Raw genomic sequence first — 23,499 nt, forward strand, 5'->3', positions numbered from 1 at the left:
CCACAGCACTCACTGCGGGGCTGATGAGGGCATGTGTAGATCATGGCGAGTGATCATCTGCTTATGACCAGGATGGCAAGGCAAAGGACACAAAACAAGCCAACAACAACAAAACAGTGGTGTTCTCCTGGGTGGAGTTCATGTCCAGTCACTGGATGCTTTCTCTACAGATGTGACCCTCCCTCACCTATAGTCAGTTTGTTAACGAAGACTTAACTTCGTTTTGAAGTAGTTGAGGAGAGGTGGAGTATGGCTAAGTGCAGCCCAGAGGGGGTCCCTGGCCTGTGGCAGCCAGGTCAGGATCTGTCTAGGCAGAGAGCAAACCCGGGAGGATAAGAGGGCGGGGAGAAGCTGTGGGTACTGTACAGGACGGGCAGCTGCTGAACCAGCCAATGAACGCTCTCAAGAGGCTGAGCCAGCAGAGTGAGCCGGCACCACCGCCTCCCAAGTTTCCTCTAGTGGACTTACCGCCGGGCGCTCCACTCCACCCCGCTCAGAGCGACCCGAAGACGCGGGAGCCGCGGACTCTGGGTGGGATTTCAAAGGCAGAGGAGAGGACCGCTAGGCGAGGTGGAGGGGAGGGGGGCTCGGTGAACTATGAAGGGCCGGCGGCGGCGGCGCCGAGAGTACTGCAAGTTCACGCTGCTCTTGGTGCTGTACACGCTTCTGCTACTACTTGTCCCCTCCGTACTGGACAGTGGCAGCGAGCAGGACAAGGGCGTCAGGCACTGCCCCGGCCTGCAGCACAGCTTGGGCGTGTGGAGCCTGGAGGCGGCGGCAGCTGGAGAGCGTGAGCAGGGCGCGGAGGTGCGGTCCCGAGCTGAAGAAGTCGCGGGTCGATCCCCTGGGTCCACAGGCAACCTCAGCTACATCGGTGAGGCGGTGGCCCAGGAGAAGCAACACATCTATGTGCATGCCACCTGGCGTACCGGCTCGTCCTTTCTGGGCGAACTCTTCAACCAGCACCCGGACGTTTTCTACTTGTACGAGCCTATGTGGCATCTGTGGCAGGCGCTGTATCCGGGCGACGCTGAGAGCCTGCAAGGCGCGCTGAGAGACATGCTGCGCTCCCTCTTCCGCTGTGACTTCTCCGTGCTGCGGCTGTACGCGCAGCCCGGGGACCCCACAGCGGGAGCACCGGACTCCGCTAACCTCACCACAGCCATGCTCTTCCGCTGGCGGACCAACAAGGTCATCTGCTCACCGCCGCTGTGCCCCGCCGCGCCCCGCGCTCGCTCCGATGTGGGCCTCGTCGAGGACAAAGCCTGCGAAAGTAGCTGCCCGCCCGTGCCTCTCCGCGCCCTGGAGGCCGAGTGCCGCAAGTACCCGGTGGTGGTCATCAAGGACGTCCGGCTGCTCGACCTGGGTGTACTAGTGCCCCTGCTCCGTGACCCCGGCCTCAACCTGAAGGTGGTGCAACTCTTCCGTGACCCGCGGGCGGTGCACAACTCTCGTCTCAAGTCGAGGCATGGGCTGCTGCGCGAGAGCATCCAGGTGCTACGCACGCGCCAGAGGGGGGACCGCTTCCACCGGGTGCTTCTGGCGCATGGCGTGGGTGCCCGTCCGGGAGGCCAGACCCGAGCGCTGCCCTCCACGCCACGAGCCGATTTCTTCCTAACCAGCGCGCTGGAGGTGATCTGTGAGGCCTGGCTACGCGACCTGCTATTCGCGCGTGGCGCGCCCACTTGGCTGAGGCGTCGCTACCTGAGGCTGCGCTATGAGGACCTGGTGTGGCAGCCGCAAGCCCAGCTGCGCCGCCTGCTGCGCTTCTCCGGGCTGCGGGCGCTCGCGGCGCTTGATGCCTTCGCGTTCAACATGACACGCGGCTCGGCCTACGGCGCCGATCGGCCTTTCCACTTGTCTGCTCGGGATGCCCGAGAGGCTGTGTATGCCTGGCGAGAGCGTCTGAGCCAAGAGCAAGTGCGCCAGGTGGAGGCCGCCTGCGCCCCCGCTATGCGACTGCTGGCCTACCCTCGCAGCAGAGACAAGGGCGATGTGGAGACCGTTGGGGAAGGGGAGACACCCCTGAAGACCAAGGCCAACTGGGCCACATAACACCCTGATCCTGAACCCTGCCCCGGGGCTGATCCAGGTAAGGTGACTCGGGACAGAGCAGATTATAAAGAATGGCGTTTGAGGGATCCTGAAATGACCAGCAGAGGGAAGAGGGAGTTGGAGGGTGGCTAGAGGGGACAGTGCTGCCCTGAATCGCATGCTGTCAGAACATGTCCAAGAAAGTCCTGCTTGGTAGAATTGTTTCAATGGTTCACCTGTTTAGCTACCTCCCTTCTCAGAGGAGGACTTGGAAGTGAGAGATGTGTAAGTGTAGCTGAAGCATCATCCAGAGCGCTGCTCTCCCATACCCCCTTTTAAGACATCAGAGGTCCAAAGACAGTAGAGAAAGCTTAAAGCATCCTAATGCAACTTGAGACTGGGAACTGACATGCAGAGTGGAGCATAGGATTTAGAGAACCCTTCGAGACTGACGGTTCTGAAGTTGATGGCTTTGTCCTGTGGAGCAGCCTTTTGTCATGGTGTCTGCCTCCAGAGGAGGACAACAAAACCCAAAACAAGGTATCACAAAAAAGTGTGAATTCTGCCCCTACTTATTCATAATTTTTCTGCCTGATATTTTGCCTCTCTTCTCCGCAGGCTCTAGAGCATTCTTCCTGAGTACTGAGCATGTGAGCACTGTCAGGCAGCTCTTGTGACAGTTTATGCACAGTTGTGTGTCTCCAACCCTATTTTAAACAAGTACAACTGACATTTCTTTTCCCTGGCTTGTGTATGCCCTTCTGCCTTCCTGTCTCTCCTTTCCCCCCTCTCTAGAGGCTGACTGCAGTTTGCAGGATATCTGACCATATCCCGTTTATATCAGGTCACAAAAGCTGCTTGGTCAGCTTCCTCTAGTGCTCTAAGAAGGCTGGGTGGGACTTTCCCCACCTCCATTCTGTCGGTTTTGATAGATGGGATCTTAGATTGGCAGTTAACAATTTATCAAGTAAATCTCTCCCTCTTTTTATTCATTCTCTATAAAGTGGTTGCTAAAATGGCCTGGAACAGTCTCTGTATGTGTCCGGTGTTGATTTAATAGATGCTGTGTAACATTGGGCTGACAGAAAGCTTGTTCTTCATGATGCTCACCATAGGAATCTAGTCAGCGGCATGGGAATGCATTTCCCCAAGCACTGTAAATTGGAAGAGTGCCTGCTGCCATCTGTACAGTGCAGACCAGAGGAGGAAAAAAAGACCCGGAAATGACTTAAGTTTCTATTCATTATTTTATGGTGTAATTCAGTATTCCCCTGGGATGGGATGGAGGGACCAAGTTTGAAGATGTTAATGAAGATGGATTTTTTTTTTTTTTTTTTTTTTGGTTAATAGACCTAGGGTTTCAGAGTGGTTTCAGGAAGCTGGCTAACTGAATTTGTTTCTCCCAGTAATCAAGTCAGTTTGTATAATTGCTAGGAAGTCTCTGTTCTTTCCTGATTTCTAGAGTGAAGGAAGGTAAGGCACAAGGTGACTCCTCACATCTTTTTTTTTTTAATTAAATTTATTTATTTTACATCCCGACTACAGTTTCCCCTCCCTTCTCTCCTCCCATTTTCTCCCCCCTCTTTCCCCCCCCCCCCCCCCATCCACTCCTCCTCTGCTTCTTTTCCATATCCTCCCATGGATATCAACAAAGCATGGCATTTTAGGTTGCATCTCCCCTTGTATTAAAGCTGGGCAAGGCAACTGAGGAATAGGTTCCTGAAAGCCAGCCAGAGCGTTAGACTCCTCACATCTTTTTTTTTAACTCCCCACGTCTTAACAAAAACATCCTATCATCAGTTACACCATATTTACGAATGGAATATAATGGTCCTAACTCACTTTCACAAACCACAGGAAATGCCTCCTGTGGGCAAAAGCTGAAGTGTTTTATGCTTTTAAGACATGACAATCTCCTAGGAACATTTTTTCACCTCTTTCCCTAATTTGTTTTGACACACTGAATGATGTCTGGGGCAGGGAAATAGAGATGAGGGTATAGGATTTTGTACTCTAGGGAATGTAAGTCTGTGTGGGTGATAGTGACTGTGAATGGAGAATGCTGGTGCTGCTATTTGGAAGGCTGCTCTGGAGAACTACAGGGACATCTGGGTAGAAGTTTCAGGCTCTTGTAGCTTTTGATCCTGAGTCTCTGCTCCTGTAGCCTTGTGACTGAGCTCTTCCTCCTGCAATGGACATTTAATATCAATGTGTGGAGTTATTAAAATGTTTGTATTCCTGGCTCCTAGGAAGATAATCTGGTTATAAACATCTTTCTCAGAACTCACCACCTACTAGACCTACTAGCTAACTTCTCACTGGCTAGAACTAGCTCATATGGCCTGCCCTAGGCCAATAATTGGCATAAGGGATTGGAAGCATATTGAGTGGCTCTTAGCAGCAGTCCTCAGTTCTGTGAAAATTACAGTTGCCTTATTTGGTGAGTACATCTGAAGCCCTTGGATACTACTGTACCTTATATGTACCATGATCTTCCCTATTCATACATACCTATAAGAAAATTTAATTTTTATATTAGGTACATTAAAATATTAACAGTAATAATAAAATAGAATGATTATAATAATGGATTATAATAAAAGTTGTCTCAGTGTATTGTTTCTAGGCTGCCATGAGGCAGGTAGTGTATACAGTATGGATCAATGTGAATATTCTGGACAAAGGATGGTTTCCATCTCGATAGAATAGAGCAGGCCTGTGTGACAGTTCATTGTGCTACTCAGAGCAGCATAGTAAAGCTTATAAATAATTTCTGCAATTTTGTATTATTAAGGCTGTGGTTGATAGTAGGTAATTGGAGCCTGAGAAAGGAAAACCATATGGGTGGGAGAGAATCATTACTATACATCCAACTGAGGAGCTTTTAGAAAAATGCCCATGCCTGAGTCCCCCCATTCCCCACCAGAGATGTTTGTGAGACAGAGCTTGGTGTTGGAGATAAAACCCATAGTCTAACACATGTTATATGTAACCAGAGGCTTTTCTCTGTCCCACCTTGTCCCACAGCCATTTCCAAATAATCACTCAGAGGCTTATTAGTTATAAATATTTGGCCAATGGCTCAAGCTTATCATTAGCTAGCTCTTACATTTAAATTAACCCATAATTATTATCTATGCTCTGCCACATGGTTTGTGGCTTATTACCTCATTTTCTATACATCTTGCTTCCTTGGCAGCAGGCTGGCATCTGCCTGACTCCACCCTTCTTCATCTCCAACTTCAGTTTGATAGTACTACCTAACTTTATTCTGCCTTGCCATGGCCAAACAACTTCATCAACCAATGAGAGCAACACATATTCACAGCATACAGAAAGACCATCCCACAGAAGTCACTCTGCTATTGAGCTTCACCTCAAGCCCAGGAGATCGGATCCATTCAGCCTATGGTGAGGTCTCCAGACCCAAGCCTTAGGGTTTTCAAAACTCCCAAGGTGACTCTACTGTACAGTCCAAACTGCAAACCACTTGACTTGGACCAAAGATTCATTCTCTGGCATGAAGCAAGGTCAAAATAGGGACTCATGGGCTGTTAATAAGCAGCAAACTCTGGCACAGTGTTTTATGTGAAAGAACTTGAAACTATGAAGTTCTTTGCAGATAAAGGGTGTTATTATGGGAAGGTAAATTATACATAGGGCTGTTTATCATTTGTATATGTCTTCAGATGTTTTGTTGTCTTTAGCTTCACATCTAAGAGTCCATCATTGCGCAAACACTATCTTCTCCTGTTCTGTACAGACTGATCTGCTGTGCCGTCTTGTTCAGCATGTTCCCCTTTGCCCTCTACCCCTGGTAGGATGCAAGATGTCTTAGAGTTACTATTGCTGCAATGAAACATCATGATCTAAAGCAAGTTGGAGAGAAAAGGGTTTATTTTGCTTATACTTCAGCATTGCTGTTCATCACTGAAGGTAGTCATAACAGGAACTCAAACAGGGCAGGAACCTAGAGGCAAGAGCTGATGCAGAGGCTATAGATGGGTGCTGCTTACTGGCTTGCTCCTCATGGCTTGCTCAACCTGTTTTCTTATAGAACCAAGGATTATGATCCCAGGGATGGCACCACCCACAGTGGGCTGGGCCCTCCCCCATCAATCACTAATTAAGAAAATGCCTTACAGACAGAGCTAATGGAGGCATTTTTCTCAACTGAGGTTAACCTCCTTTCAGATAACTCTACCTTGTATCGAGTTGTCATAAACTAGCCAGCATACAAGACTCTGTCCATACTGCTCTTATATGTGTGTATTATGTATGTGTGCATGTGCATGTTTGTGCATACATACACATGTTGATGATAGACCCAGAGCCTTAAGCATGTTGAAATATGTTTTACCACCAAACTATTCCCACAAGGCCTTAAGATTTTTAGGTCTTTGTTCTTGATAGGATATATGCTGCCTTTGAAAGAAACTAGAGACAGGCAGTGCCCTATAGCTTAAATCCTAACAATTAGGAAACTTTCCTGGGAAATCATTCTAAACAAAAGACCAGCCACCACCATTTTGGAATTAATTCCATTTAAATCAGTGAATTGAACCCAATTATGTATAATTATCATTGGAATGTCCACATTCGGTTTAAACACAGACAACTGAATAACAAGCATTTTAAAAACACTGCTTCTATATAGAACCTTTATTTATTCTGACTTTCAATAGCAAATTAAGCTGTGTACTGTGTTTGAGGCAGAGGCCAGGACATTAAGATGATGGGTTGAGATGGCGATGGTGGGGTGTATATTTGTATGAATGTACAAACAGATAGGTTATGATTGTCTGTGCACACCAATACATAGATATGAATGACAGGGCTTCAGTAGCACAGAGACAATTTTCTAAAATGTACCCATGTCCAAATCATTCCTACCCCTTGTGAGTGAGATTTGTACTTATTTTTGATTAAGACATTGTCTGAGTTCCTTCTGGGCCCGCCTTCTTTGGCAAGACCCCTCAGTTGATGGTGGGTTTGGTTGTTTAGGAAACAGTAATACTCCTTAAGTCTGGTGAGTGAAGACTGGGAGAAAACTAGTCCTCCAAAGTGAGGTATAAGCCAAAAGTACTAACAGTCATTCCTTGACTTATATGAAGTCAGTTGTTACACTAGGACACAGGAATCCAGGCTTTGGGGCCTGGGTCTCTTGGTTGGTACTTGATTAAGTAAGTATAAGAGGTTATTGGCTGAAGATGTGGCTCAGTCATCATGCAATGAAAAACAAAACAAAACAAACAAAAAAACAAAAAAACAAGCCTAGAACAACTTAAATGTCCTACCTACAGTGTGGAACTAGGCGAATATGTCATAATACTATAATAAAACATAACATAACCACAGAAAAGGAAATAATAAAGATTACCAAAACACTCAGTATGAGGGGAAAGTATAGGACAATATAGTTTAGTCTTACTTGTGCATTAAGATGCCATTATATTTATTTGAATTTGCATGAAATTTCATGAATTTGCATGAAACACATCTATAAGAACTACAGTGCCTGATTCTAGGAATGGAGACTGGTGGGTGTTCATACCCTTTTGTGCTATCAAACTCTTTTCCTTACTACATGCTTCCATGATTTCTATACATTTAACAGACACTAGTTTTTAAACTAGTGTGAGCTTGTTTTATCACCTCGATATAGGGAGCTGAGATGAGAAAGGAGATAACATGTTCAGCAAGTAAGGCTGTACACAAAATAGGCACTTAATGAGTATCACTTTGGAATCCTTTAGGAATCCATTCTACACCCCTCCCCACGTGCTAGGGATGGAACCCAGAGCCTTTCCCAAGCTAGGCAAGCCCTCTATCACTTACCACACTCCCAGCTCCTTGCTATTTTTTAAGGCAGCATTCAGAATATTCCCTAAAAGTTTGTTTTTAGTTTTGGCTGAGGTTATTTTTCTTGTGAATACAAATGCAATATAAATAATTGGAAGTGATTCTTTTTAAAAACTCCCAAGCAGCTTGTTTAGAATTCTTTAAATATGCCTCTTCTTAGTCTGTTCCCAGCATGAGCAGTCCAGAAGGAATGTAACTAAAGACACTCTCTGGTCTTGCTATGTGTGTCTGACATTCTGGTCCAATGAGGTCGCTCCCAAGCAAAGCTCAATTTGTCATGTCTTCTGGCTCCCCATCCTCATGCTTCCAAGTGGAACTTAAGGAACTAACCCTGCTGAAAGCAGTGTGTCTGCTTGAGTGCAGTATAGAATAAGAACAGTAGAGACTAAGAAACAGTTCTGGCCCAAGTTCAAGAACACTGGGAAGTGGAGAATTGTTTGGAAGCTGAACAGGAAGCCATTTCAGTTGGAGAAAAGTTGCAGAGCTCAGTGATGTCTCCATGAGAATTAGAACCCTTCAGCTTTGCTCCCTTCCCCTTCAATGGACAGGCACAAAGCCAACAAGCTAGCCTGATATTTCTGCAGCTGGCTTTGTTCATATTAAAGACCATTCTCCTAGAGACTGAGAATAAATTAGAATGTCAGCCAGTGGTGAATATTTTGAAGTGCAGAGGGTAAGAGGCTAGGGAAGAGGACTACTACAATTCAACGTAAGTACTTAACTGACTATATTCTGAGCCAAAGGATATCCTCCTGAACAGGATAGTAAAGACTGCTTTGTAGAATCACATCCCAAAATAGTCACGGAGGTGACATATTTTTATTTATAGATTTGAAGCCTTTTCTGTAAAGCATTACCTTACAGCTGGGGTGTCAAGGTGCTGGGAAGGCAAGGCACTTTCTCAATTGAAGTTCTTCTTCCCACATAACTCTAGTGTGTGTCAAGTTAACAGAAAAAACTAACCAGGACATTAGGAGATAATGGATGTTTTCCAAAAACAGCAGGCTTTAGATTTAGAAAAACTAATGGGAGTGTGTTTTGCTAAGAAATCCAAAAGCTTTATTCAGTTTTGACCACTAGGGCCATTTGTTCATTTAATCATCAATCTAAATGATGATAGGCACAATGGAAATTGTATTATAGGCCAATATGTACATATTATCCATTAAAATTTTCTACAATTGCTATGCAGTATAGCAGGAATGTCACAGGGAGGAATAATTCTTTTTTTGTTGTTTTTGTTTTTCAAGACAGGGTTTCTCTGTGTAGCTCTGGCTGTCCTGGAACTAGCTCTGTAGACCAGGCTGGTCTCAAACTCACAGAAATCTGCCTGTCTCTGACTCCCAAGTGCTAGTATTAAAGGCAAGCATCACCACCACCCAAACTTAATAATTCTTCTTAAAGGAACTTTTCTACTGTTAAGGCAGTGACTATTTGTGAGGGAAAACTTCGACCCAGTGGGAAAACAGACAAACTTAGCATTTGGATAAAATCTAATCACAATGGATGCCAAAATCTGTCAATGCCAACACATAGCACTTGCCTTAAAGGAGATGAGAGATGGTTTATTTTGGAGCTAAATATGTGTGATCATGGCACCAGATTCAGGCTTACCTCAAGTACCAGTGTGATAGCAGTTTATGCAGTTTTTATGGTAACAAAACAACAGTAACAAAATATAAATTGAAGCAATTTCAAGATACATTGGTGGAAATATTGAATAGGTAGGTTATAGCCAAGTGGAGAAATCTGTTATAGGCCTCAAATACTCTAACATAACATTCTTTGCAATTGATTTGGTGGAAACTAATGGTCTGTTTGCACACTCTAAAACTCTGTTACCTAATGATCACAGTATGGATGTTAGTTCAAACACCAAACAGAAAGGTATGCAGTGAATGGCTATTAAGGGAAGTAAAGATAACAAGGTAATTTGCCTCTGGCTGTGTAAAATTTTGGCTCTCCACAACTACTGAAGTTCTGATCAGTTAATCAGCCTTTAACACACAGGTGCTACTTTTTTTCCCCTGGGAACTTTAGTTCACAACTATGTGGGAACCAAATGGCTCCCTGAATAGGTCTAAACTCTGGTCACTTCCCAGACCTATTATGCCCTCTTAAGCCTTTTCATCCTTAGTGGTGGCTGGGCAACATCTGCAGATAGCTCATCTGAATAGATACTATAAAATACTGGCTCCATTCCTTTACTTCAGTTGAGAGCAATTTTACTAAAAAAAAAAAAAAAAAAAAAAAAAAAAAGCAACTACATATGCCAATGGAAATGGGCACAACAGAAATGATATCTCAGAATTGTTCAACAAAAGGAAAAAATCTCAAACAGGCAAGCTCAGCTATTTCCCACTTTTATTGTTTTGTTGTTGTTGTTGTTTTTATTTTTTTAAGTTTTAGTTTTAGTTTTAAAATTGATGCATAGTGATTGGGGATTTGTCACAGTTGTAGAGTATTTGCTTAGCATGTGTGAGGCTAACAAAAATACATAAAAACATAAGGATTGGTGACTGAAGAGATGGCTCTAAATTTCAGAGCTCTTGCAGAAGACCCAGATTCAGTTCCCAACATCCTATAACAGGCAGCTTGAATCCACTGTAACTCCAGTTCCACGGGATCTGATGACCTTCTTGGACATCTATGCTCTGCACATGTGTGGTGCACATAAACTCATGCAGGCATGTACACATACATTAAAAATGTTTAAACTATAATTGTATGCAACAATGTCAGTTTTATTAATACTGGTTTAGTGTGCATTCATTTATTCTCAAGTAAGATCAGAAATTTGGGGGATTTTTAGTTGTGGAGATTATAATAAGATTGAGAATGTTATTATTTCATTCTACTCTATTGGAGGAGATCTAATGGGCATTTAATTTTGGCATTGGTCAATCCTAGGACTTGAATTATCAAGTACATTGAAGTTTCAGTCTGAATTCCTCCCACGATGGCTAGATGGTAGGAATAGCCAGACCAAGGTCTTCTCAGCCATTCTCTGAGGCTATCTGGGTTCTTAGCTTTTCCCCAAACTTCCATATACGCTTCCTAGGTAAGAGTTTTCTGCTTTGATTTTTCAATTCGACCCATTTTTTGACTTGAGAGTTGTTTCAAGCTAAATAAGGCTGAGACTATAGCAATTCCTTGCCAGTGCCACTTAATACTTTAGATTGCAAGTCTGGAAATTATGTTTGACATTTATGTTTCATAAATGAAGTCCATTTTCAGGGAGGGGTGTGTGTGTGTGTGTGTGTGTGTGTGTGTGTGTGTGTGTGTGTGTGCACGCGCCATGCTTCAATGAGCAAACTAACCATTTCTAATTATACTTTGTTTCAGAGCCACAATGAAGAGATGCTGGCACTCCCACATTTTGAGAATTATCTTACCATTGCCTCTAAGAGTCCCTTACAACAAAACAACTTAATGGCTCCATTGTCAACACTATCAGTCATTTCCTTTTTCCTTGGCTCAGTATTTCACTGATTTGAAGTGCAATCAGGAAGGTCAAGAAAGCTTAACCTGGGCTATCAGATAAGCCTCAGATGTTAGTGTCATTTACAGTGTGGTTCCCAGTTGAGTAGCTAAGAGAAGCCTCCACCAGAAGTCATGTCCATTGAAAAGGAGACTACCACATGTGCCAGCCCATTTGCTCTGGAAGTGGTCCTGGAGGAAGGCTGTGACAATAAGCTGGGAAATATTAACATAGCCATGAGGATTGAACTTGCTGAATACCGGGAAATCTCAGCTCTCAGCCCAAGTGCTAAGTGCCAACTCTTATTTTGAGCATCTGTTAAGTAGCTTTGGGTAGTCTCTCTCCATGGTTCCTCACCTGGCATGAGTAGGTGAAGAAGAACAGGATAAAGAAGTATCTTCAGCACATAACCTCCACTCTCCAGGCAAGACCAGAAAATTTGAAAGGAAGGGAGGCAGGTCAAAAGTTCTAAGCATCTGTAGGAGCATGGAGATGGAGATCTACTTGGCAGGACTGTGGCTCCTTGTCTGACCTGAAAGGGACAGAAAGGCCATAGAGAAAGATGGAGCAGCAAGTTCAGTTGTTTGAGCCTCTGTTCTCAAACTTGAAAACCAGCGGGACTTTGATTCTTGCCCCTCCCTGTCCTAGCTTCAAAGGTTGGAATTGGTACCATTGAAACACTAAGCCTGCCTTCCTGAGTTAGTCTACTACAGCCAGGAGGGCCTCAGCAGGGCCCAAAACCTGCAGTTCAGGATACACAAACTGCAGCACACCCAGAAGGAAGTCTCTCTTTGGTGGCACTAAGGCTATTAGTAGGTCAGCTCATTGGAATATGACTGATTTTTAAACAATCCATTTTAGAAAGTGAAAGCCAATTTGCCATTTCATTGAATATTAAGGAGTGACCTCACACGTCAATGCCATGTATTAAAACCAATCCTCTTAATATGTACTTCTCAAAACAATGAAATGTAGAAACCTCTTTGATTTTTTTTACACTAGTTGCTCTGTCTTTTATTAATGGTTCTTATTCTGTTACCATAGAAGCTAGATTTCTAATAGTTTAAACCTATGCACTGAACTGACTTTTTGGAACCCATTCCCTGTGGTGGGATACCTTGCTCAGCTTTGATATAATGGGGAGGGGCTAGGCTCTCCTTCAACTTGGTATGCCAGACTTTGTTGACTACCAGGGGAGGCCTTACCCACTCTGAGGAGTGGATGGGGGTAGAGCGAAAGGGAGGTGAGGAGGTGGGAGAAGGGGAGGGAGGGGGAACTGGGGTTGGTATGTTAAATGAAAAAATAAATAACTAAATATATTTAAAATAAAAAACAAAAACCTATGCACAGCCAGAGTGTCTATACTCATTTCAGACAATGTGCCAAATGTTTTCATGCTCCCTAGTCTCAAGGTCAAGAAATTTAGGAGCTTAGCATTGAACTTTCGATGTTTCCCATCTGCTGGCTGGAAAACAAGACAAAGTGAATTACTGAGGGTCAGTGTAGCTTGTTGATAAGTGAAGTGTTTCATTTAGAAATGTACACCAAATTTCATATTTCATTGCTCTGTATGAACATAGCCCCATAATTTTCTTAAATTGGAGTCTAGGAGCTGGAGAGATGACCCAGTGGTTAAGAGCACTGGCTCATCTTTAGAGGACCCAGGTTTGATTCCCAGAACCCATATGGCAGCTCACAACTACTTGTAATTCCAGCCCCAGGGGATCCGACATGTCTTCTGGCTTACATGTGTAATACATGTTATGAATATGGTATACAGTATACACGCAGGCAAAATACCCATACATATAAAATGAAATTTTAAAGAAAACAATTGGAATCTGGAGCTATTTAAATTCTTAATATCTATATCTAAGGTACGTTGGGCTTAAAAGATTTTGGGGAACATCAGAACAGGAATTCCTGGGCATATTTATGTTTTAAACACAACCACTAGTAGGAAATTACCTGATAGTTGATTAGCATCTACTTGGGGAACTGTCGAATTCATGCAGGTATAAGTCTTCGAAGCATGCTTATTGTAGCTCAGTGACATGCAGAACCTGAGGATAATACAAAAGGATAGGAGCCCATTTCTAGTGTGCAGAAAGAAAGAACCTTTGGTAGAATACCACCTGCACAATACCCTGAAGGCTGCAACAGTTTTTCCAGCACTCTCTCCTCTTCCCCTCTCTCACTTTGATCAAAAGTCTGACCTTGAGGCTCTAGTTATACAGCTCAGGGGTGGAATCCACGCTTAGCATGCATAAGGCCCTGGACTCAACCTAAAGCACTGCCAAAAATAACAATTGAAGTTGAATGAAAAGCAACTTTTCAGGTAGACTTTCAAAATGTTAACGATGTACTTTGTGCGCTAGCTAAAAACGTTCTTTTCAAAAACTGTAAATTTCATGTGGTAGCACAGGCCTGTAATCCCTGCATTTAGGAGGAAGGAGAAGCAAGAGTTGCAGGTTATCCTTGGCTCCATAGCTAGTTTGGGGCCAGCTTGATATATATGAGAATCTGTCTTACAAATAACTAAGTAAAAAGTAATAAAAGATTTGGACATAAAAATGTTTAATAAAAAGATGCAAAGAATTTATGGTCCAGGGGTTGGACGGAGAATACTTTCCACAAATGGGTGTTGGGAAATGAGATCTGACTTGGCAACATTTAGTACTTGGTTAGTCACTGACAAGACTCCACTGTGTTCCTGCCAAGCTTATTTCTGGGTCCTTAAAGCAACCCAAGTGACATGCTGAACACACCACACAAAGAAACAGTGATAAGAAAATTTTCTTGACTTTTCTCTTTGGATGATTATAGACTCACAGAAAGTTGCAAAAAAACAACATACTTAGGTCCAGTGTACCCTTCACCTATTTTCCTCCAAAGGGATGTCTTATAAATAGATTAACACCAATACCAGGAAATTAATGTTGGTGTAATCTAAAGGCTTGATATTCTACTTTCAAGTTTTTACATGCACTTACTTTATGTGTATGCATATGCAGAGATCTGTGTAAGTGTATCACTCACAAATTTCTATAAATACCATTGAAGCCAAGACAGAATCATTGTATCAACACAAAGAAATTGTGCTGGCAACTGGTTATCTAATCATACCATTTTCCATGACAAACACTAATTTGTTCTCCATTTCTATAATGGTTTTATTTTCAAGAATGTCTGTGTAAGGGTGTCAGATCCCTTGTAACTGGAGTTACAGACAGCTGTGAGCTGCCATGTAGGTTCCAGGAATTTAACCTAGGTCCTCTGAAAGAGCAGCCCATGCTCTTAACTTCTGAGTCATCTCTCCAGCCCAATTTCATTCTTCTTTATGGCTGGATCAAATCATTTTGTATGTACACCACATTTTCTTTATCCATTGATCTATTTATGTACACTGAGGTTGATTCCATATGTTAGCTATTATGAATAGTGCTGCAGTTAAGTATAGATGTGCAAGCATCTCTGTGGTATGGTCACAGGTATATACCTAGGAGTAGTATAGCTGGGCCAAAAGGAAGAGACAGGCTCATATGTAGTCCAGGACGGCCTCAAACTTCCAGCCAAGTACGAATTTGAACTCCTGGTCCTCCTGCCTCCATATCCTGAGTGCTAGAATTATAGGTGTTCACTACCACGTGCTGGGGATGGAACTCAGAGTTTCCTGCTTAGTAGGCAAACACTTGACCAGCTGAGTTTATTAAATCTCCAGCCCCTCTTTTTACTTCTTATGAGGAACCACCATACTGACTGTTAGGTCTCAAACCTGAGACAAATGGCTAACTGGGGTACATATCAAAGCAGAAGGTGGCTACCAGATTCTCCCAGTACCCCACAGTCTACCCATTAGAGGACCCTCCTGGCTGATATACCCCACTCCCTACCCTGAACTCCCCAACCCAGGTATTGGGCTGGGCTTTCCTCCTCCTGGTTCCTCTGGCCCCTACATAGCTCAGCCATCTTAGCTATGCCTGTTTCTTGGCCAGGCTGCCCCTCTTGGTTGGAGACTCCTCTCCCATCTCTCCTCACATGGCCCAGCTCAGTCTGGTCATGTTCACTCTGGAGTCTCCCAGATGTTCTTGCCTCTGCCTGTGCTCCCCCTTTTATCTACAATAAACCATCTCCTCCACCATACCTAGGAGCAGTCATGTCCTTCCTTTTTTAATTTTTTTCATTCTGACTTCCATAGTGGCTTCACAAGTTTACATTGCTACCAGTAGCCTTCAACCTCTTCACACTTGCCAGTGTTTGCTACTTGACTCCTTAATGACTGAGTGGAGATGGAATCTCAGTGCACCTTGAGTTTGTAGCATTCTGATGGCTAAGCAGACTAAGCACCTTCTTATATACTTAGTTATTTGTACATCTTGTTTGTTTGTTTGTTTGTTTGTTTTTCAAGACAGGGTTTCTCTGTAGCTTTGGAGGCTGTCTTGGAACTGGCTTTGTAGACCAGGCTGGCCTCGAACTCAAGGAGATCCACCTGTCTCTGCCTCCCGAGTGCTGGGATTATAGGCATGCACCACCACCGCCTGGCTGTACATCTTCTTTTGAGTACTGTCTCTTTACTTCATTAGATTTCTTGGTTTCTTCCTAATAGTTTTCTGTGTGTTTAATATGTTATAGATATTAATTCTCTGTCCAGGGTATAGCTAGAGATTTTTTCCCCATTCTGTGCATGTGTCAGAGGATAGCTATAAATACAGCATAACACAACATCATAAACTTACATAAACTATTCTGAGACTTCATTTTGCAGTTTTTATTGTAACTCAATTACAAAGTTTTTGAGTATAATGATTTTAGATGAGAACATAATGTTGCAATGCAGAAAGGTTGGACACACCTACTGGACTCTCTTTTGACTGGATTCTTTCCTTGTTGTGCACATTTCATGCAACCCCATTTGTCAGTTCTTGATTTTATTTCCTAAGTTATTGGAGTCATTTTTCAGAAAGTTCTTGCATATACCTATATCTTGAAGTATTTCCTCCAGAAGTTCCAGAATTTCAGGTCTGTAAGTTAAGCCTTTGATGCAGGGCGAGAAGCATGGATCAACTTTCATTCTTCCACATGCCAATATTCAGTTTCCCAGCACCATTTGGTTAAGAGGCTTTCTTTTCTCTGGTGTGTTTTTTTACCCCTTTTGTCAAAAATCAGGCAACTATGGTAGTGTGGGCTTATTCTGGATCCAATATTATATTCTATTGTTCTACATAGGTTTTTTGTTGGTTTTTGTTTGGTGTGTGTTTGTGTGTGTGTGTGTGTGTGTGCACCAGCACAATATAGGTGATATTTCAGTATTGTTCTTTTTGCTTGAGATTGCTTTGACTATTGAAGTGTGTGCAAGTTTTTAATAGATAGAGGTGCTCAATTCTTAGAAGTGAATACCCAGGAAAGCAATTATTGGATTATGGGCAAGTGTACTTTCAATTTTCTGAAAATACATCAAACTGTTTTGTAGGATGGCTGTTCACATTTACATCCCTTCCAGTTATATATGGGATCAAGTTACTTGTTTTTCTCATCAGCACTTGGTATTATGACCATGCTGCAGCTGTTTTAAAGAATGCATACTGGGCCAAGCTGTGGTGGCACACGCTTTTAATCCTAGTACTCAGGAGGCAGAGCCAGGCAGATCTCTGTGAGTTCGAGGCCAGCCTGGTCTATAGAGTGAGATCCAGGACAAGCACCAAAACTACACACGGAAACCCTGTCTCAAAAAACCAAAAAAAAAGTACATACTGACATCTCATTATAGTTCCATTTGCATTTTCCTGATGGCTGGTGATGTGGAACATGTTTTCAAGTGCTCATTTGCTATCTCTACCTCTCCTTTTTGGTGAAATGCTTGTTCAGATGTTTTGCCCATTTTCTAATTAGAATTTTTAACTATTTAATGTTGAGGGTTATTTATATATTTTAGATACAAGTTCTTCATCAGATATGTGGTTATAAGTATTTTCTCCCAGTGTCAATTTTGTCTTTTCATTCTAAGATGTTTTGAAAAGTAAACGTTATTTATTTATTGCAGTGCTGAGGACTAAACTCATGGTCTTACACACAAACTAAGAAAGTCATCTACCACGGAATGTATTTTGTGTCCCTCAAATGTGTGAATCCTTTCTCCTACTTCCAGACCTCTCCTAATACATCCTCAACCTAGCTTGTTCTTACTCATTCTTTATTTCTCTGTTTGAAAAGGCTTTGTTTGTTAAGGCAGAGTTTCACTTTGTAACCCTGCTGTCCTGAACCTATGCACCCTGGGCTATTCTTGCCCTGGCGGCCATCTTCCTGCCTCAGTCTCTTGAATGCTGGTCTTATAGGTATGAGCCACCATGCCAGGCTTGCAACACCTTTTAAAAATCATGTAATTTCTCCTGATCCTGCAAGAGAGGCTGAGAACCCAGTAATGATTTTTTATTACCCATTCTGCAGATAAAAGTTGAAGTGTCTCACTCTATGTCAAAAACTGCTAGATATTGGGTTTACAGTGGAGAACAAGGACTTAAGTGAAGAACATAAGAACATTAGATGGGTCTTGGAAGATCTCTCTAAGGAGCTGAAATTTAAGTTTATGCTTAAAGGGTAACGATCCAGCCATGACAGAGAGGAAAGGTAGATCATTTCAAACAGACTGCATAGGATCTATAAAGGTCCCAAGGTAGGAAAGAGCTTGGCATTGTGAATATGAGCAAAGACCAGTGCAGCTGCTTTCCTGGAGCGATAACTCAGTGGTTAAAAGCACTAGCTGCTCTTGCAGAGGACCTCAATTCTGTTTCAGGTACCCACATGGCAGTTCACAATTGTCTATAATGCTAGTTTCAAGAGATTCAACAACCTCCGCAGGTACCAGACATAAAAGAAGTACACAGACATATATGCAATCAAAACACCCATACACATAAAAAATAGTAAAACAGGCCAGTGTGGCTGAAGCACTTTAAGAAAGGCTAGTTGTATTGTTGCTGAAATCTGTCTGCACTCATGTGTACACTCCTAGCCCTGCTACCAACAACACAAGTGACAGACAGTGATTAAAAGAAACAGGTTTATTCATTGCTGTCTTTAAGGGAAAAAAGACTGCATCTCCCCAAAATTATTTAATTTTGCTGTTTACCTTTTTTTCGCTTTTGTGGACAATCTGTCCGATACCATGCCTAGGAACTCTGCCTAATCCTAGGGGTCTATAGATTTTCTCCCATGCTTTCTTTAAAAAGTTTTATACTTTTCTTTTGCTTTTAATTCTATAGTTCATTTTGAGTTGATTTTTACATGCCACATACATTTTAAATGAAGGATTAGCTTTTTCATATGGGTGTCTAACTGCTACAGCATCATTTTTTAGAAGATATCTTCATTCTTCATTTGCATCTTTGTAAAAAAGCAGCCATACACCCCAGATCTATTTCTGAGTTCTCCTTCTGCTCCATTGACTGAGAATGTGCCCTTCTGCTCCACACAGTGTTTAATGCGGCTATGTAGTATCTAACATTAGTTAGAATGATTTTTCCTACTTTATTATTTCTCTAAAAAATGTACTGGCTGTCTGAGTTTTCTCATTTCCCCCCTCCTCTTTTGAAAAAAAGGTTTATTTTATTTTTTGTGTGTATGAGTGTTTTGCTTGCCTGTGTTTTATGTTGGTGTCTGGTGTCTGCTGAGGCCAGAGAGGGTGTCAGATCCCCTGGAACTGGAATTACAGGCATTTGTGAGCTGCCATGTGGATGCTGGGAATTGAACTGTAAGAACCATAAGTGTTCATAACTGATGTGCCATCACTTCAGTCCCCCTTATTATTGTTATTTTGTATAAAACATTCAATTTTATTGGTCCTTGGGGAAATTTGATACATACATCATCACTACAGTACAGCTGAGCTATTGATCAACTTAAACTGGTTCGTTTTCACGATGCTGCTGAGGGATGGATCAGCTCTTTCTATGCAGGTTTGAGAGAAGCTTTTTGAAAACTTTGCAAGTTCCTTCTATATAGTTACAAAAGCTCTGTTCATTCTGATAGCCTTTTCATCATACATGTTTATTTTCTTAAGTAGTAACCGGTTTTGTTTTGTTTTCAGCCTTGACAGTTTTTTTGGCTGGCTATGTGAAATACATTCCTGGACTTCTTTAATTTGTTCAGACTTAGGAAGTTGATTTTGTTGTTGTTGTTGTTATTGTTGTTGTTGTTGCTGCTGCTGCTGCTGCTGTTATTGTTGCTGTTTTAAGTACATGTGCAAGTGTGTGTAAAGGCCAGGAGAAAACATCAGGTGTCATCTTAAAAAATGCTGTTTATCTCCTTTGAAAGGTGGTTTTTCATTGGCCTGGAGCTTACCAATTACGTTAGACTGGCTAGCCATTGAACTCCAGTCATCTCTGCCTCCTCAGCACTGGCATTATAAATCCTGTCTCACTGTAGCCAACATTATGACTTGAGTTTTAGCAATTGAACTAGCTCCCCAACCTCTAGCTTCCTCCCTTTCCATGTATTTTAGAAGAAACTTCTCTGTATCTGTAATATCATTGATAGAATTTGACAGGAATTTTGTGATCTTAGACATCAGTTTGGATGAATAAATATCTTTTTGTTTATTTTGAGATAAGATTTATCTGTGTACCACAGGCTGGCCTTGAACTCCCAGTCCCCCTGTCTATATTTCCATAGTGCTGGGATTATAGGTGAGCACCACTACACCCAGCTGAAACTGAGTCTTTGAATCTACCAATACAGTACACCTCTATTGTTTTAACTCTTGTTTAACTTCTTTCCATGGTATTTATAGGTTTCAAGACAATGCATTAGAATTATAGTTACTTAATTTACTTTGTTACTATAAATAATATTAATTTTAAAATTTGACTTTGACATGATCATTTCTAGTGTTGAGAAGTAAGAATTTTTTTAAAAAATGATTGAACTTGTGTCTGGGGAGATAGTTCAATGGAGAAAGTGCTTGATACTAAAACACTGATCCCTAGCACTCATGCAAAAGTTGGGCACGTGGTACATGTCTGTAAACCCAGCACTATGACAGCAGAAACTGGAAGACCCTAGAGGCTTTTTTGGCCAGCAAGCCTAGTTGAAATGGTGAACTCCCGGTTCAGTAAGATGCCCTTTCTTAAGGCAGAGGGACTGGAGAGATGGTTCTGAATTTACAAGCACTAGCTGTTCTTCCAGAGCACTGAGGGTTCAATTTCCAGCACCTACATGGCATCTCACAACCATGTACATAACTCCAGTCCCAGAGGATCTGACACTCTTTTCTGACTTCTGCAAGTACTAGGCATGTATATGGTACACTGACATACATGCAAAACACACACACACACACACACACACACACACACACACACACACACACACACACAGAGAGAGAGAGAGAGAGAGAGAGAGAGAGAGAGAGAGAGAGAGAGAGAGAGAGAACTTTTATTTTGAAGATTTGCTAAATCTTCACCAAAGTCACTTATTTTGCTGTTTAATACACTCACGGTATTTCTACATATATAATCATGTCACCTGCAAACAGGAATCTATTTTCCTTTCAAGAAAGTATGACTTTCCTCTTTCTATTCTTGCAGCCTTGGCTAGGACTATGTACTGTGCTGAATAAGAATCTGGCTGCTTCAGTGGTAGTGGGTTATCATCCAAGAGTGAAAAATTGAAATACGCAAACATCTTTTCTTATTCTAGATCTTAAGAGGAAAATGTTTGGTCTTTAACCAAAAAGAATGAATCTACACGTAGGTTTATGCAAATATTTTTTATCAAGTTGAGGAAGTGCTCTTTATGCCTAGTTTGCTAGGTTTTTTAATCAGGAAAGGGTGCTAAAGCTGTCAAAGTCATTTTCTGTATCAACCAATCAGAAATAATCATGTATTTTTTCTTCTTTAGCTTATGAGTATTACATGGACTGATGATTGACCTAATTTTGTCATGATATATAAATTCATTTATATTTTGTTGAACTTGATTTGGTGATCTTTTGATTTAAAAAAAAAAAAAAAACTAAGCAGGAAGCCAGGCACAGTGGCATATACCTTTAATCCAAGTACTTGGGAGGCAGAGGCAGGCAGATCTCTGTGAGTTCGAGGCCAGCCTGGTCTACAAAGTGAGTTCTAGGACAGACAGGGCTAAACAGAGAAACCCTGTCTCAAAAAAAAAAAAAAAACCTAAAGAAAAATCTAAGCTGGATGTGTACAATTGTATTCTGAGCATGTGCTAATCTCAGCATGTAGAAGGCCAGTCTGGGATACATAGTAATTTCCAGGACAACCTGGGCTACATAATGGGTTACTTTGTCCAGCCTCAATATAAGGACTTCTGCCTTGTCTTATAGTAGCTTGTTTTGTTGTGTTTGGTTGTTGTCTCTTGGAGACCTGCTCTTTTCTGAAGGGAAATGGAGGGGTAGTGGATCTGGAGGAGAGGGGAGGTATGGGGGATCTGGGAGGAGTGGAGGAAGGGGAAACTGTGGTCTGGATTATTATACGAGAGAAGACTCTATTTTCAATAAAAAAGCAACCCCATTTCAAAGAACAAAAAAAATGTAAAAACAATTACATGTAAGTTTATGAGAGCTACTGATAGGTAGTTTTCACCATGTCTGTCTGGCTTTAGTATCTGGGTAAAACTGGCCTAAAATTTTATGGAAAACATTGTATCATACTGATGTCAATTCTACTTTAAATAATTTGGTAGAATTACCCATTGAAAATATGTGGGCCAGGAGATTTCCTTTGGGGGAGTCTTAACTATTAACTCCAGTTTTCAGTATTATGGAATTTTTCAAATTGTCCATTTCATACTGGCAGAGTTATGGTATTTTTTGTGCTTTTGAGGAATTAGTGCATTCACGATTATTGATATTTTTAGAGCTTACATCTGCTGTTTTTCAAACTGAATTTGTTTATCTGTCATTTTTCTGGTTTCCCCTTTCTGCCTTTTCTTATTTGAATGTTTTTTCAAAACTTCACTTTAATTTCCCTGCAGTATTTCCAAGCAGACCTCTATGTTTATTTCAGTGGTTCCTTTGGCTCGTACATATGCAAATTATCATAGCCTGTTTGAGTCAACTATTTTCTGCATCTAGAGAAGTATACAATACAAAATCTGTATTGGGGTATCTTTAACATGATCTCTTTTTATGATTCTCTTAAACATTTTCTCAGTATATATTACAAGCAAAATCATACAACGTAAATTTTCCTTAAAATCAAATATAACTTGTGCTCTGGGGAAGATCATCAGGTAAGAGCTTTTGCTGCACAAAGTGGATTGGGGGGTTTAGATGGGAGGTGGGGGAAGAAACAGGGAGAGAGGAGGGAGGGGAAACTGTGGTTGGTATGTAAAATAAATGAAACAATTTAAAAATAACCTGCAGCCAGGTGGTGGTGGCGCCCATCTTTAATCCCAGCACTTGGGAGGCAGAGACAAGAAGATCTCTGTGAGTTTGAGGCCAGCCTGGTCTACAGAATGAGTTCCAGGACAGCCAAGACTCCACAGAGAAACCCTGTCTTGACAAAATAAAACCAACCAACCAAACAAGCAAACAAGAAATGAACCTGAGTATAGATACAAAAAGCTCATATAAAAAATGGGGCATGATCTTGTATATCTGCAACCTTAGTGCTGTAGAGACAGGAGGATGGCTGGAGTTTGCTGGCTGCCAGCCTAGCTCCAGATTCAGAGCCTCATCTTGCACGGTGGAGAGTGATAGAGCAGGACACCCAGCATCTTCGTTTGTCCTTTTGCTTTCATGAGCATACATAGCTGTTCTACCTGAGTGCGCACACGCGCGCGCACGCACACACACACACACATACACACACACCAAACATAAATTTTAAAATATGAGAAAATGGTCCCTTTGTTTACTTGGATTTTCTTACTCTGTTCTGTCTTTATTTGTGTTATGTGGTACTCTTCCTTTATCATTTGCTTTCAGTTGGAATAACTTCCTTTAGCAGTTATTGTACAGCAACAAACTTTACTTTCCATTGAGAAAGTCATTATTTAAAAATCATTTCTGAAGGATATTATTATGGGATACAGAAATCTGGGTTGACAGTTACTTTCTTTCCATCATTGAAAATATGTGACACTTCAAACCTCCATGCTTTTAG

General features: G+C 42.0%; 2 protein-coding genes and 1 pseudogene across 6 annotated transcripts in view; 1 reads left to right on the top strand and 2 right to left on the bottom strand.

The window, feature by feature from the left end:
* The first annotated feature begins 459 nt into the window (after positions 1 to 459).
* Chst7 (carbohydrate sulfotransferase 7) overlaps positions 460 to 23,499 on the top strand; it is a 30,053-nt gene continuing 7,013 nt past the window's right edge. The window contains exons 1-2 of one of the 2 annotated variants that reach the window (XM_036175271.1): positions 460 to 2,092; positions 11,242 to 12,499. In XM_036175271.1, coding sequence (XP_036031164.1) covers positions 598 to 2,055 — 1,458 coding nt within the window. In that variant the 5' untranslated portion in view covers positions 460 to 597 and the 3' untranslated portion in view covers positions 2,056 to 2,092; positions 11,242 to 12,499. Of the gene's footprint in view, positions 2,093 to 11,241; positions 12,500 to 23,499 lie in introns of those variants that run through there. The other variant, XM_036175270.1, reaches the window with a different exon arrangement.
* Slc9a7 (solute carrier family 9 member A7) overlaps positions 3,663 to 23,499 on the bottom strand; it is a 204,564-nt gene continuing 184,727 nt past the window's right edge. For 3 of the 4 annotated variants that reach the window (XM_036175269.1, XM_036175267.1, XM_036175265.1), the window contains 2 exons: positions 13,346 to 13,440; positions 10,436 to 11,909 (listed from right to left, as the gene is read on the bottom strand). In XM_036175269.1, the coding sequence (XP_036031162.1) occupies positions 13,414 to 13,440 (27 nt within the window). In that variant the 3' untranslated portion in view covers positions 10,436 to 11,909; positions 13,346 to 13,413. Of the gene's footprint in view, positions 4,221 to 10,435; positions 11,910 to 13,345; positions 13,441 to 23,499 lie in introns of those variants that run through there. The other variant, XM_036175266.1, reaches the window with a different exon arrangement.
* LOC118573911 lies at positions 19,261 to 22,294 on the bottom strand (annotated as a pseudogene).

The sequence above is a fragment of the Onychomys torridus genome, chromosome X (assembly GCF_903995425.1).
Source record: "Onychomys torridus chromosome X, mOncTor1.1, whole genome shotgun sequence".
Lineage (NCBI taxonomy): Eukaryota > Metazoa > Chordata > Mammalia > Rodentia > Cricetidae > Onychomys > Onychomys torridus.